Source organism: Clupea harengus, chromosome 25 (genome assembly GCF_900700415.2).
Source record: "Clupea harengus chromosome 25, Ch_v2.0.2, whole genome shotgun sequence".
In the NCBI taxonomy this organism is placed as follows: Eukaryota; Metazoa; Chordata; class Actinopteri; order Clupeiformes; family Clupeidae; genus Clupea; species Clupea harengus.
In genome coordinates this window covers 11892375-11909157 of record NC_045176.1, presented here as the reverse complement: position 1 = coordinate 11909157, position 16783 = coordinate 11892375, and the positions used below count along the sequence as shown (strand labels likewise).

Below are 16783 nucleotides of genomic sequence, written 5' to 3'. Positions count from 1 at the left end.
CATTCCGCTCACGCAGCGGCGGGAGAGATTGTGTTATAGAGTTATCAGCATTAGCATAATTGGGGGAACTGTCCCCCTGGACGTCGCCGCGGTGATGGATGAGTGAGTGACGAGGGCAGATGTGGCGGCGGAGGGAAATGATTGTACGGCGGGGCCACGCGTCACATAAAGGGCCCGGTTTGATTGAAACGGATGGGTCATCATGTGACGATAATGAAACGCCGCTGTAGGGAGGTGCTGAGGGCTGGTGCTGCCTGGAGAAAGTGGAGCCTTGTGTGAATGTGTCCAGCTGCTGGTATGCCAGTTGGAATTGTGCCGGGTCAAGTATGTAAACCAAGACAGACATGCAGCCACACATTCACATGTGTATGGAAGGAATAATGGAACATGTGTATGGAATGAATAATGGTAGCATTTTCTATTTACTTTTCAATTCACTTCTCAGTCAGTTTCATAATTCAGTGCTTGGAATATTAATAGTATTTGTGTTTCCTTTTTTTTTTTTACCTCTTAACTGATACCCTGAAGGTTATACTTATATCCACTGGTCTTGCAGTTAATTCAGGACTTCTGGATGACGTCACATTCGGAACATTTGAAACCGATAGATTATTCAGTAATACGATAACAATAATCTTGTCAACAAAATGACCTTAAAACCACAGATGACCTCCAACACTGTGCATTGTGCTATGCATACACCAGTGTACTCACAAGCTGAATTGTACAACAGTGAGATGTTTAAGGGCAGTGGAATTCGTGTTAACTGTTATGATGGATATGATCTGTTTGCTGTAGTATTTCTTGGCCATTCAGGCCATTCAGGTGCCTTAAGGTCTTTGTAAGTTGCTGCAGCCAGTCTGAAGAATGTAGAAGTTAGTTCTCTCGTCACAGATGGCCACCGGCTAAAATATGCACAGCAAATTAGAATTTATAGCACCCAATTACATAGACATCTGTGGCATGACAAAATGGCATTTAGCGGATTCCTCCAAAGACGCTGTGTTCTGCAACTGTGTCAGAGATACCAGCCCACACACACACACTGTGGGATGCCTGAAAGTTAGCTTTTTCAATTTTCTTTTCTTTTTTTCTCCAGTGTGTGATTTTGCACTTGTTTCACCTCCCCTCATGTAAATAGAAGCCTGTTTAAGCCATGCATGTGCGACTAAAAAGTCTGTCCAGCTTATTATAAGAAGTAAGTGCCATGACTTTTTTTGTGAAAGAACACATTATCAAAAGTGCCTTAACCAAAATAAGTTGCCTACTCTAACAATTAATCATTAATGCATTGAAGGTCTCATTTTTGAACTTTAGATGGAGCTTCAGTGAGAGCTTTGCCCTTGATTTCTATTCATTTATTAGACACTTTTGAAGACGTCAGTCCAAAGCAGCTCAGTTCAAGTAAGGTTCATTTCAGAGTCTTTTGGGGGACTGCATCCCTGACATCAGCAGTGTGCGAAACCTGAAACCACATACTTGCCTTGCAAACACCAACCACATGCTTATCACTGATAAGTTAAGTTAAGTTAAGTTAAGTTAAGTTAAGTTAAGTTTAAGATAAGTTTGTTAATTGATGTATTTTGGTGATATAGTTCTGGCCCGTATCTGCTGCAGATTAATTATGCGAATCCAGGACACTTTTGGGCCAATGTGCCTTTGGACTTAGGAACAGGTCTGGTTGGTGGATCCGGGCCAGATCCGTCCCAGTATCTGTTTGCTATCTGGTCACTCTCATTGGCTGTTCAGATGTTTGGACTGATAAGTTCCTTCAACATGTGAAACTGAAGAGGAGGGTTCGTTTATCTCAACACAGGTTCAGGGAAGCCCCTTGAGCCTGTCGCTGTAGAATTCATGATTGAACCCATTTCTTCTTCCACAACTAAAAGACCAAGGGCTAACAACGCCGGTGCTATTTGCAACTTCTTCTCAGACATATTCACGATTCAAAGTAACTATATTATGAAACTGTCTGTGGTGAAGGAGAGTGGTGTGAAAATGGCAAGCAAATGCTGCATTGTTTATAGTTTGGTATGGAGAGTTGTTTCCTTTCACACAGGCTTTGTTTATGGTATGTACATATGCACACACACATACACATACACATACACATACACATACACATACACATACACATACACATACACATACACATACACATACACACACACACACACACACACACACACACACACACACACACACATACACATACACATATACATACACATTTTACTTCTTTATTTGTATTTGATAAATAAGTACATATCATGGCAAAATCCAAATTAGGCTTAGAGGAAGTATTCAATTGCAGAAAAAGTCTCAGTCCATATTGTACATTAAAAAGGGAAAAGGTGACACTTGCGCCTCCAGATGAAGAGGCGACCAATTAGTGCTGATATAAAACAGTACTTTGTGACGTGTTTGGCCCTTTTCACACACACACACACGCACACGCACACGCACACGCACACGCACACACATATATGCATTCTAATACCTCCTGGTATGGAGTGGTCCTCTCATGCAGGTTCAGAACTTTTTGGCCGATGCTACAGTCGGCTTTTGTCTCTGCTAGTTCTGTGATGTTGGTTTGGTGGTGTCTCTGGCTTTAGTTAGTGGAAAAAAAGGTAGACAACGAACATATTTTGTCAAAGTTTTCATTAATGAAATGAACGGTAGTTCACACCTTGCACAGCCAGTTGCATTAGAGGGGCAGATGATTAGCATTCATTGTTAGCATTGGTTGATGAATCGATGTGTCACAGCTGCACATTACTAAATGTTGAGCACAGCACAGGGGGAAACATATCTCTCCACTACACCTTTTGACAGTCATAAGAAATTCTCCATAAGCAGCAACTTAAGTCCCTCTCTTTCTTTCTCTCTCACCCACCTTCTCCCTCTCTCTCTTGCAGTATCCTGTTTGCTGATATTGTGGGCTTCACCAGCCTGGCCTCCCAGTGCACAGCTCAGGAGCTTGTCAAGCTGCTGAATGAACTCTTTGGGAAGTTTGACGAGCTGGCCACGGTGAGTCACCCCCAACCCCCTCTCCATACACACACACCCACACACACACACACACACACACACACACACACACACACCTCCGTCTCCCTCTGCCAGCCCGGGCCGAGTTCCCATGGCAACTTAAACAGCCAGGGACCAGCAAGACAGGTGCAGGGGCTGCTCCATTAAGTGGCTAAGTGGAGACAGGAATAACCCATCTGCATGCTAAACTGCATGCATCCTACTCTCCTCGGCTGTCTTCCACGGCGTTTCCCCCTCACTCTCGCTCTCTCCCCCTGCCTCCCGTCCTCGCTTGAGAGAAATACTTAACCTCACTGCAGGGTTTGGACGGACGCCTCTGATTGGTTTTTGTAAAGGATTTCTCAAAGTGACAGGGGTGAGTGCAAAGGCATTGAGCCTTACGGTGTCTATATTGTTGCGCAGTTATGAGCCTGGGGCAAACACTCGCAGAATGAAACATCTGATGCATCACACATGGTTCTCTCCTTCTGTTGGTGTGTGTGTGTGTGTGTGTGTGTGTGTGGGTGCGCACGTGTGCACATGTGGATCTGTGTCTGAGTTTATGAATGTGTGTGTGTGGTGTGTGTGTGTGTCCGTGTTTCATGGGCTGTCTGCACTGCACCGGAGAGCCAAGCGATCATAGCAGATTAGCATGGTGCCATGGGCAGCCTCAGCAGCACATATGATGTTTAATGTGATTACACAGAGGCCCTGTTTGAAGAGGGGATGACAGAATACTTAATCCATGCCAGATTTAGCACACTCACTTATTAGCCTTGTCTGTCCTAGCAGGCCTTGTGGGTACCGTGCCAGACAAAACACACAGATAACGCAGCACGTTCACTTCAATCTGTCAATGTCAGGTTGATATTAAACGGGGGAACACGGCCGTGTGTCGACGTGGGGGGAAAGGTGTGAGTTTGGGTCGTTTTGCTTTTTCTTGTTTGTTTGCAATGACTGGTGCATGAATGCACACGTCGTCTCCTTGGCGTGGATCAGATGAGTGAGTGCTACTCATACTCACCTACACACACACACACACACACACACACACACACACACACATGCTGACTGCTGCTGCTGTGGCAGAGCGGGAGACTGGTGATGAGAGGCAGAGCCGTACAGAGTCACAGGACTGATCTGTTTTATTGGTGTGAAAACTGACAGAAACTAGAGCTGCTGCTCTCCTCAGGCTCCCTGGTCTCTATATAACAACTCACCCCACCCGCCTGCACAGACGTGCACACACACACACACACACACACACACACACACACACACACACACACACACACACACACACACACACACACACACATAAAAGTGTGTTCACATGTACAAACTGCTCACACAAGCATGCAGACTCAGACAGAAATGCATGAACACATTCATGTTACAACACAGAAATAAAAACACGCATAAATACGCATACGCATAGAATTGCAGATACATGTGGGTAGCCCCCACCCCACATACACACATATTACACATCCATTTGAGCTCACGTATTAGGATAAAGGATACACCCACACACTTACACATGCACACACAAATCTGATCTATGTAATCTGTCTTCTATTACTTGCAATGAACATGTGCCCAAGGAAATCCCTTAATCCAATGGATTATACCTAAATGTTTTTTTCTTTTTCTCTTTCATCTTTAAAGAAAATGCTTTTAGAGAATATTTTCTTGAGTGTGTATGTACAGTTTGAAATGGACACACAGGCTGGGAGCAAACACCCCAACTGCAGTGTTTGTGTTGGGACGTGTGTGTGTGTGTGTGTGTGTGTGTGTGTGTGTGTGTGTGTGTGAGTGTGTCCGTGTGTGTGTGGCGTGTGTTTAGTGTCTAGTGATGGGGTAGAGAAACGAGATGGCGCAGTCCATCCCGGCTACATCCCACTCATCTGGCTCAGTTTAAATGAACCGCTTCTAGCTGACCCTTTCGAGGGAAGGAGCAGATTAATTCTGCAATGGGGAGGTGGGGGAGGATGGCCTCCCTGTATGGGTGCGCAAGCCTAACTGGCAACTCGCATTTTTCCAGTCTCTTTTTATCCTCCCGATGAGGTCACAGCTGCCGCCACCTCTCTCACAGACTCCATCAAGCTTGGAGAATCTAAAGCCTGAACTGATACAAGTGATGTTTTTAACCCAACATTACCTTGAGTAGGTCAAGCAAGGGTCAGGGATTAAGATCTATGAGTATAAGTGATGTGAAGAGGACGTGTGTGACTGCGCCCTGTCATATTCAGGCCTGTTAAATGCTTTGCCATTTCAATTTCGTCTAATACTGTTTGAGTGTGAAAATACTGACAGCACCTTTTCACACCACTTTTTACGCCAAGATTTTCTCCGAAGGCCGTTGCCTAACCAGCCTGAAGAAAAATAGCGTTTATTAAGATGGCCAGCTAATGTGAGGTATTATTCTCTGAAAGATTCTGACTGCTGGGCCAGTGTTACGGTCTGCACCGTGTTTATGGACTTTTATTTTGTTCACACAGCCATGTGTTTGTATTTACTTCCTTGTAGCCATGAGCTTCTGTTGTTTCCCGGTCTCCGCCTTTGTTCCTTGTGTCACACACCCATTTCAATACTTTCTAGTTTCTGCTTCTTGAGTCATTTGTCCCACCTGTTTCTTGTGATCTGGTTGATTAGCCTGTTCATTTGTTTGCACTGTTCACTTGTCCCTTGGTAAATTGAACACAAATGGTCTGTTTCCCCTGATTAACCTTCTTGTGTATTTAAGCCCTTGTGTTTATGTAGTTCTGTGCTAGGTTGTTGTCTGTGTTAAGTACATGCTGTCTGTCGCTGCACTAGTAATCCTGATCTTGTTTCAACCTGCCTGGAAGTAAAGAGTCTCCTTTGTGTCTTAAAGTTTGCTAACGTGTTGTGCACTTGGGTCCAACTCTACCTCAGCCATAGTTCAGGAGCGGTAGTAACGCAATTACTATGTGGTTATGTTGTAATAACTCTTACTATTCATAATGTTTTTACAAGTCTGATATTTCAAGACATTAAAGACGTGTGAACTACAGAACTAAGGAACTATAATTAGGGAACTACAACATTTCTAGCTGTGACAAGCTTGTTCCTGCTGGGATTGGAACCAATGGTATTAGTTTCTCTCAGACACAGAAATGCCTGTTTTGGTAGAGCACTCCACTTCCACAGGGGCGTGCACCCTGCTTTAGGGATCAGCCAGAGGTGGTTGTACAGTTTAGGGACATTTTAGGCAGGATAAGCCAAGGAGACATGCCTGTATTGATTCATTCTGTACACTCTCACGTAAGAGGCCTCTAGAGTTTCATAGAGCCCCCTTATCAAACACATCCCTTGTGGAAGCCAGTGCTCCAAATGGCCATTGCTTATTAGTTATGAGAAGGCTACAGATATGGATGAGCATCACAGAACTATGCAATGTTCACGTTAACAGTGCCATTTGAAGAAATGATTGTAATTATTTATTGTTAAAACCAACTAATGAAATCCTTAGCCTCTCTGTCAAACTAAACCAACATAAAGCTGGGTTGTTGTGAAGGCTGAAGCCTTCCAGAATAGTTACATGTCAAGAGTGCGGATGCACTGTCAAAGAAAAATGCCTTCTTATTGTTTGTGTCTCCTTCAGCGTCTAATTGTCCAAGAATCATGCAGGCTTGTCAGAGGGAAGAAATCTTGTTAGAGGGAAATCAACCCACACATGGCTGTCATTACAGGATGCATCGGGGGCCCCCTAAACATAGCCGCCATTATGTTGTGTCTTTGCTTAGAACGCAGCTCCACCATTTCCTGCAGACACATTTAACACAACTGTCTCCATAACAGACAAGACAAATGTAGACTATGCAGCCAGGTCTAAAATGAGGCCTGGAAAAGAGGAAACCCAAAAAAAATAGGAATCACTGAAGGGAAATGTGTGCAGCACTCTGAAATAAAGCCGCGCTCAGTAGCTAATCTCATGTTGTCTTGAGAATATATATTTTTTTTTTTTAGACCGCGTTTTTAATCGCGAACGTTGCGGTTAGAAAATCGTGTTCTATCATATCGCGATTAAATCGCAAATGCAATTAATCGTTCAGCCCTAGAACCAACGTTTGATCTAAATTGCACTCCAGATGGTTGATTAGCATTGCGAGTGTGTAATGTTTGCAGAAAATCACACCAACCTACTTGAAGATTAAAAGGACTGAAGCAGAATGCAGCTTTTACTTATTTAGACTCTCAGATCAGGTCAGAAGATCAAAGAGTTTGTCAGAGACTGACAAACCTGCCTCCATGGCAATGTCCATGAAAACACAACACCCAAAGGTAATTGTGGACAGGCACTGTAAGGTTTTGCTGTATAGATGAAACACTTGATCCCCCTACAGTACCAATGCAATTACTTCTGGATGTTAACATGTCTAGTGAGGGACTGATACATCTTGTCTGTGTGTGTGATCGGGTGTGTCTAAAAACCCGTTCGTGGTAAAGTTATGCCAGGGGAACCTCTCCACAAACTTGACGTGAGTGTATTCTATTCCTCCAGTTGACAGTTAAATTAAAGGCTCCAGAGTTTTGATCTTTGGGGGATGCCTTTGTTTTGAAAACAGACCCAGGGACAGCATCAGCAGCCCTAGTATGTGATAAAACTACTCAGCACCCGGACTAATGGAACTGTGTCAACACCTGTCACTCATTTCATGCAGCACGGTGTCCAGGCCTGACTTCACACCCAGCCCTCACACATACACTTTCACACACTCCCTCCTTGGGTTACACCCATGCATCACACAGTGCAACATCTAACACACACTCAGAAATGACACAGAGCATCATCCTACCAGCTTCTTGTGTACTTGCTTCCTGTACATGCACTGGCACATGCATGCACACATACACAATCTCTTTGATTCCCCCCTCTCTCTCTCTCTCTCTCTCTCTCTCTCTCTCTCTCTCTCTCACGCTTGCATACACACACACACACACACACACACACACACACACACACACACACACACACACACACACACACACACGGACACACGCTGTGTCCACCCACACCCTAACACACTCATCTCTGGTGGCAGCAAGTGGCGGTTCTGGCTGTGGGTGTGCGCTCCAGACGATGAGAGAGTTAGGCGGCATGTCCGTCATCTCATCGCTTCAGTCCCATGCCACCTGGCATCTGCCCACAGTACACACTGTTCCCCCGACTGCTCGCCCTGTACCAGCCTTGCCAAATAACCGCTCACACACTTCTCTCTCTCCCTCTCTCTATTTCTCTCTCTCTCTCTCTGTCTCTCTCTCTCCCTCTCTCTCTCTCTCCCTCTCTCCCTCTCTCTCTCTCTCTCTCCCTCTCTCTATTTCTCTCTCTCTCTCTCTCTGTCTCTCTCTCTCCCTCTCTCTCTCTCTCTCTCCCTCTCTCTCTCTCTCTCTCTCCCTCTCTCTATTTCTCTCTCTCCCTCTCTCTATTTTTCTCTCTCTCTCTCTGTCTTAACAGTTCATTCTCTATGCTTCTGGCTCTGTCTTCTCCTTCTGTCTTAATCTGTCCATCGATGTACTCTGTACACTCTGTAGATCTGTCTTCTTTCCTTTCCTCTGTTCTCTCTCTCTCTCTCTCTCTCCCTCTCTCTCTCTCTCTCTCTCTCTCCCTCTCTCTATTTCTCTCTCTCCCTCTCTCTATTTCTCTCTCTCCCTCTCTCTATTTTTCTCTCTCTCTCTCTGTCTTAACAGTTCATTCTCTATGCTTCTGGCTCTGTCTTCTCCTTCTGTCTTAATCTGTCCATCGATGTACTCTGTACACTCTGTAGATCTGTCTTCTTTCCTTTCCTCTGTTCTCTCTCTCTCTCTCTCTCTCTCTCTCTCACCGCTCGGCAGGAGATCTATACTTAATCATCTGTTTGCACTCATTCTCTACGTCCTCACATCTTCACCTTTCCTTTCATTTCTCTCACTTTAGCTTGTGTCTCTTGACACTTGTGCTGCCTCTCACTTCCTCCCCTCCCTCCTCTCCCAACCCTGCCCCCCCCCCCTCCTCCTCTCCTTCTCCATCAAAGATTTCGCCTCCATTCTTTTCAAATCCACTCAACTTCTGTTTGAATGGAACAACTGTGAGTCGTTCGCATTCACTTGGGGGACAACTTTGATACTGTGCTATTTTCAGTTTTATCTGTTTGCAAACCTAAAAAAAATGATGAGGAGGCCATTTTTTATGGCTTCATTAAGCCCATTCAAATTCATCAAGAGCAACGTTAATTTCAGGAAGTGCTTGTGATGTATTAGCATATGCAGATTTTTAAACAAACCAATATGTAATACATTTACTGTACTAAATCATAAAATGACCATGATATGTCATCAGAGTTTAAGGAAACATGCTAAATTAAAATACTGGCTTCTTTGACAACAATGCTACAGCTAGTATATTCTCCTTTTAGTTTAATTGTATTGTTGTCCATCAATTTAATTTTATGGTTGGCTATCAATGCCCATACTTGTCCAATGATCATTTTTACCAGAATCATATATAAAGAACATAAGAACCCAGATTAACTCAACATAGCAGAAAAAACTCTCATACAACTATATACCCATAGAACATGTGTACATACATACACACATGTACACAAAATCACTATAGCACCACAAAGTCTGATTAGCTGTAGCATGATGTACAGAACCAAACGCAGCATGATGACTGCGCTTGAGAAGTGATGCCAAGTGAGGCAGCAATGTATTGACCTTCTCTCCTCTAGGTCTGAAATGGCACAGACCTCACACTCATACTGTCCTTGTTGCCTCAATGTTTTCAACAAGGTCTCTTGCCCTCCAGCTAGCGTCTGTAAAATATATCCTCCCAAGGGCTTCCACTGGAATGTTTTCATCAATCAACTTTATGGGGACTTTAGCAACAGGTAATAAATCCCCCTTCTTGACCTTTTTCTTGGTTGAGAGTACCTCATCAGCACGACCTACTCCAAACAGCCAGCCCAAGACCACTTAAAATACAAGCCAAGTGCAATATTTAATGTTTGTTTCAATATAAAACATACAGTTCATTAATAATCGACACAAACTGCCACTGGTTTACCTGAAATCCTCAGGCTTTTCTTCGGAAGACCAATAACGGTGGTCCATACTTTGGTGTCTATAGGGGCCATCTTGATTTTTCAGAGATCTGATTTGTCATACACATTTAGACATTCATGCCTTGATGTTCAACATTTATCAATCATGGTTTGTGAATTTTTATAACTGGAATATTTTCCAATGAAAGTACTAAAGCATGGTCTAAATTTGTGAAATTTACCAAAGCCTTCTTTGAATCCTCCATCTGGTGTTGTGTTGGGAATTGACAAAAACTGGGTCGAGAGTCTTTTAGGGTAGGCACAAAAGACAGCAGGGAGACAAGACTCTGTATTTGTGTCTCCCTGCTGCATTGTATGTATTTGTCCTCCACCAGGTGCATAATCCAAGAAGTGAAAAATATAAACAAAAAGATTGAGAATATAAATGAAAACAAAAAGATATTTACAAACAGCTGTATATGTATAGACAGTATTACAGCTTAGTACACTTGTCACTAAACTGAGACAGTACACAGATATCAACCTCATGCTAAGCTCACGGCTAAACTCACGGCTAAGCTCACGACTAAGCTCACAACCACTCTCTCACCCAAGAAGCTCTCTGCACAGAAGCTTCAAAACAACTACTACGCCAACCCTTTTAACAGGTAGCTGAACTCTCCCTAAACTGGCCCAAACCACCACAGGCCCACAACACAGGGGGAAAATCTTGTGTCAAAGAAATACACATTATACAAAGTTAAAACGGTACCAACAATAATTAGTGATTTGAAATTATTCTCTCACTGAATTGCTATTGCTGGGCCCTATAACTAGGCGGACGTTGACAAGTTATGTTGTCTTGGTTAACGTGAAGTTGTCATAACAAAGACATCCCAAACAATGTCAACTAGACATTACAAATGAATTAATTTACTGAATGACACTTAATGACAATAGTCATCAACATTCATAAAGACTCCTTCGTGTTCATGGCAGGTGTCATGTCATGTTTTGCCCCACATTCGAACAATCAACAAGTAGATAGCATTAAACATGAAAAAGATCCCAAATATATACTGTAGAATCTGATATTAATTCAGAAGACATTGACGAATATAAGGGAGTTAGGCTCCACAATCAAACATGCAACAAACAGATGTTATAATAAAAATAAAATAACATGGTTACAAAGTCTCACGCCTTTGGTATGAGACACGTTTCTATGTCCTGTCTCACGTTAGCACGAAAAAAAGAAACCATTGATTCTAATGCATCTCACGCCAAACAATACACTTCTTTTGGTCAATTCACCATTTCTCACTCCAAGTCAGCCTTGAAAGTTGTCAACTCAGGAATAAGCATTCTGGATAAATATGATATCAACATTTAATTTATGGTTACCTCTTGTTCAGTCTTTGACCAGTAGTTCTTGGTTTTGGTTTGTTCCACCGTGGATGCAGCAGACCCCCAACTCAGCACACTTGAGGCCTTTGCTGACTTTTTCATGTTATGACCAGGGCACCATTTAGCATAAGCATTGATTATTCTCGTGTCCCTCTTATACAGTTGTAAAAATGACTCTCTTCATATGCAGCAATATCCTTCTCTAATTCGGCAAAACTTAAACCAAAAAACCTATAAGGAGCATCAACGTGTATAGAGTATCCCGCCATCTTGAACCGGTTTAAATTTGGTTGCGTATTAACTATACCAATGCGAATGTGTTGGTATTCCGTGTCAACAATAAATGGACTATTGACACAGATCTGTAGCAATACTGCCAATGTTATCACCATGGAATCCATTCCAATAGCCACTTAGAAAAAAAAAAATCTGTCATAGCACATCATATTGCAGCTAGCTGTATTGGTTACTGCTGTTATCTGTTTGTCTCTCTCTTAATTGTCATTACAGTATATACCCTTCTATGGCTAAAATACTATCATAAAAATGTGTGCTTTGAATAATTTTAGAATAATTTTAGGCTTCATCAATATTTCTGTTGGCGCAGTTAATGTTAGTAGGCTATCAGTATAATTTACTAAAAACTGTATCATTAACTGTCAGTTAAACATGCAAAAATAATCCTCAGTGGGATCACATGTCAGAAGTGTTTCAAACAAATGCTCTGGTGCCTAGCTTATATACTGAATGACTTGTATGACGTGTTAGCCAATGCATAGGCTATGTGGTTCGATAGCTTATCAGCTCTGCGACTCAAACAGCCTACCAAAGATAACGTTTTTTCCTGTCTCTAAAAGTGATGCACAGCCTTCACATTCAGAGTAGTCTGCTTTTAGTTCTGCTCTGATGACCATCAAATCACATTGAACATTGTCTGTTAATATTTGAATAGTAGAGTGTGTGTTGTCTGCCTATGTGTACCAGAATGTCAGTGGGTCATTGCTATTAGAGAATCACTGCTTTGCGCCTTGTTGGATTTATAGCTCATTCAGCAGGTGGTAGGAGAGTCAAACCTTTCTTTTGGAAGGCGAAGTGTTATCGTCGACGTAATTGCATAGGTTACTGGTGCAACGACGACTGCTGCTGCTGTGGCGCAGTCACATCCTTGCGGACATGCATCTCGAGTTTCTTCTTGGTTCGATACACACACATGGCATTCTTATCTGTCCTTTGTTTTTCATTCCTCGTATTTGTCATTTCAAAAAGCTTGAATAGCAGTGTATGTCTGTGTTGCAGTAGTGAAGTGTTTGAAGCAAAAGACAAACTGGCACTGTCTTGTGTTTGTATGTACTGCTCGGTCATGGTCTTTTAGGATGTTGAGGGATGAGGGGGTTGGCCCGGTCGATTGGATCAATGACAGTGTATGTCATCATATGCTCCACGGCTCAGTGCTGTTGAACGCATGTGGCTTGTCATTTACAATGTGCAAAGGTGTGAATGTGTGTTGAGATGAGAGAGGGGTGGAGTGTGTGTGTGTGTATTGCAGAGATTGGAAGTCTATACACATTCTTTACTGTCTCTCTCTCTCTCTCTCTCTCTCTCTCTCTCTCTCTCTGTGTGTGAGCGAGAGAGAGAGAGATTCACACACTTCCTGTCTCTGGTGGTTGAGTAGAGCTTCAGATTGCCCATGGTGGCGAGGCCACGTGATGAGGGTAATCCTGCTTGGATCTGAATTGGCTCCCTAAGCCGTGAGCTTGGAGATTAGGACTGGAGAGCAGGCCCTGAGTCTTGGATGTGCCTACCACATGGCTCCAGCCTCCTAAAGGACCTCACACTGTGCGCCATTGATTTGCCTTCCTCTTCATGACGTCTTCTTCGTTGTTTCTAGGCCTCCAGTATCTCAGTTGCTCAAAGACCTAGAGGTTTTACAGCACATACTGTGTGGATAATGCAGAATCGTGTCAAGATGTAAAATACAATGTCACTCGCTAATCACTGCTGTGTTTATTTCGGTAAAAGCTTCCTTTGGTTGTATTGTTTTCCAGTGCAGCCACAGAAAAAAAAACACTTGTGGATCGATAGTGTTGATCACTGGCCTCTATATATACATGGCATTTATTGATTATTAATGTAAATCCTTTCAGTCTGTGTTGCTGTGGTACATTGACAGTCTGCATTTATTAAGCATATGCAGTGGGGGAAAAGCACTTCATGTTTAATGTCTCACTTCTACCTCTATGTGATGGTGGCTGCCAGGCAAGGTGCCATTTCCTGCTGCCATGAGCATAACGGCTTCACTGTTCCTTGCTCAGGGGCAACTAGCCATGGAGGAGCTGAACTCACTGCCCCGAAACAGAAACCTTTCCTCAACAGCTACAAGCAGATTTACAGTTGTAGCAATTTTGACCACGACATGTTTCCAGTGAACTTTGATTTAGAACCTGTTATTCTCCGAGAGCCATATGGTATTGATTGTGTTTTCCACAGGTGCTGCGCACCTCCCCACAGTCCCACAGGCACAGTGCCATGGCCGCCAAGATTTAAATAGGTGTAATGGATGTGGTACCATTTGCATTAGCGCAGTGTAAATATGTGGAGGAGGCAGCTTGTTGCAGAGTTAGAGGCGAGCATGTGCGCGTGTGTGTGTGGGTGTGTGCGTGCTTGGTTGGGTGTGAGGCTGACACCAGGGATCTGTAATTCACTCCTCGGTTGCTGTTTGCTCCAGGCCTCCGAGGGGAATGGGGAGTCTAGCCTGGGCTAATAGAGATTTATGACCGTGGCCTGTTCCTTTAGAAGCCCTGTGAGCGAGCGCTTGGCCCACAAAGCCCTTGGTCTCACCAACAAAGCCACGGGGACAGATTAGGGTGAAGATGGCCGCGTATATCTGTGCCAGCACTGTTTTACAGGCCCTCAGACTGCACCCTGTCTGCTTAAAGACACAGCTGCACGTAGCTGTAAATGAAAAATACTTTTCCGAGTTTGGGAATCAAAAATGACTGCAAGAACTGACAACGTTTGTAGCTGTTGTTATTACATATGGCATTAGCCAATTTAAGTTATCTCTGTGGGCTGTGTCTCAGAATAGCTATCACTTTCCATTTAATGTGAATATTTCACATTGTGTGATTTTGTTATTAGTTTGAAATGTAAAAATACAGAAGCAGAAATTGGTCACCGGAGTGTTTAGTAGGGATAAATGTAAAATGATCGAGGGTATTATGGTGACTTAGAATTGCCTCAAGTAATTATAGAAACATATAGACATTATAGTGCTAAGACCAGACAGCATAGATAACATCCATTAAATAATTATAGAGTGACACTAATTGAAGAAACACTTTGATTTAAAGAAATTAATTTTAGAGTGGATTAAACTCAATAGGGCCAACGCTTTGTAATCATTTACACCAGCACGTAATGAAAGCGATTCCAAGCTGAATAAAAATGAATTTCAGTGTAGTACTGGGGAGGATGAGGAGCTATAGAGGAGTTATAAAGATTATTATTTAATCAGCATGGCGAGCTAAAATCTTATTGCAAATTCTCTTTTAAGATAGTTTGCCGTGTCTCATATTTTTATTCCGTATAATAAAATGATACACAGCTGATTGCTGAACATATTTAGCAGTGGCATACATCAAAGAACTGTATGTTCAAAGACGCTGTCCTCCTTGCCTTAGGTTTCAACTGAAAGGTATAAGGATGTCTTTCTTTCCTCCGTTTTTCTTCCTTGCTTTCCTTCTTTCTTTCCTTCTTTCCTTCTTTCTCTCTTTCTTTTTTCAGTTTTTTCGTCAGTGTGTGATAAAGCAGGGAAAGGAGAGCATTTACATTCATTGGGCAGCACCTGTTCTCTTGAGGAGCAGGAGGGATGCATCCGTCTTAGTGGGCGTCAGCACGCATGGAGAGCTCTTGACACTCTCTGCCCATGAGAGCCCCCCCCCCCCTCTCCCAAACAGCAGCCCATTAACCCATCCAGGCCTGCCTGCCTGCCTGCTGGTCTACCTGTCTGCTTTACCCTTTGCTGATTGGGCCTCACAGCCACCTCATCTTTCCATCACCTACACAACCACAGACAAAAACAGGTCAATGTATTGATCGCTAGAGGTCTTCAGCATGTAAAGAAGTATATAGAAGGCGAACCTCATGTTTCACCGGCTGCCTTTAAGAAGCCAATTCTAATGTTGATAGCACAGCGTTTCAGATAGCTTGCTCAAAGGATTGGCAATAGAAATCACAAAGGGAGTAGTTATACCACTTACCATGAGAGGCCTCTACACGTAATCTTTTTCTCCAGAGATATTGACGTTACAGGCAGACGCCTTGAGCAGCATCGCAACTCTTGTCACAGGCACTTGTGTTGTATGAACCGTCACCATGTATGCAATGGCAGCAGTCTCTGCTTTTGGATGGAAGCATATACCCACACATATGAATTGTTTGTGCTATCGTGAGAGAAGGCTGCGAGTGCTTTTTCATCAGGTTGTAATCAGGTTGTAAGTCTGTGTTGTTGTTTGCATATGAATCTAATCAGAGCAGGAGTGGAGTGACATGTCCTTTGAACAGCCCACTCATCTGCCGTGCCACCGACACTTTGATGTCACCAGGGTGTAAACAATACTCAGCTCCCTGTAAAAATCTCTCTTCATTAATTCCCATCCTAACATGGTAGAGCAACTCGCCTGAAACCATCAGTGCATTGAAAAAAACACTGTGCCTCTTCTTACTGTTTGTGTGTGTGTGTGTGTGTGTGTGTGTGTGTGTGTGTGTGTGTGTGTGTGTGTGTGTGTGTGTGCGTGTGCTCTTCACAGGAGAACCACTGCAGACGCATTAAGATTCTGGGGGACTGCTACTACTGCGTGTCAGGCCTGACCCAGCCCAAGACGGACCACGCCCACTGCTGTGTGGAGATGGGCCTGGACATGATTGACACCATCACGTAAGTGTGTGTGTGTGTGTGTGTGTGTGTGTGTGTGTGTGTGTGTGTGTCCATTGGGTGTGCGCACTGGGCCATGATGAACGGCATCCTCAAGGGGAGAACACTGCGACCCAACAGTGCATCTGGCTCTGCGTGATCGCATTAGGCTTCCCTAACGAGACAGCCACATCTCGACCCACACACGAAAAGTATATTAATCCCTGCCCACCCTACAACTGGAAAAGGGCACAACTTTCATGTCAAGCGAGCTTTGCATTCCGTGTGCCTTTTAGCCTTTTTAGTTGTGAGTGTCTTTTGCTATAATTCTTAGGGGCTGTTCAAGGAAACACACCATACCATAACATAGCTAAAGTATTACACAGTG

General features: G+C 43.4%; 1 protein-coding gene across 1 annotated transcript in view; it reads left to right on the top strand.

The window, feature by feature from the left end:
- LOC105898467 (adenylate cyclase type 1) overlaps nucleotides 1–16783 on the top strand; it is a 45261-nt gene that overhangs the window by 12066 nt on the left and 16412 nt on the right. Inside the window, exons 4-5 of the mRNA XM_031563367.2 lie at nucleotides 2919–3030; nucleotides 16292–16419. Coding sequence (XP_031419227.1) covers nucleotides 2919–3030; nucleotides 16292–16419 — 240 coding nt within the window. The remainder of the gene's footprint in view (nucleotides 1–2918; nucleotides 3031–16291; nucleotides 16420–16783) is intronic.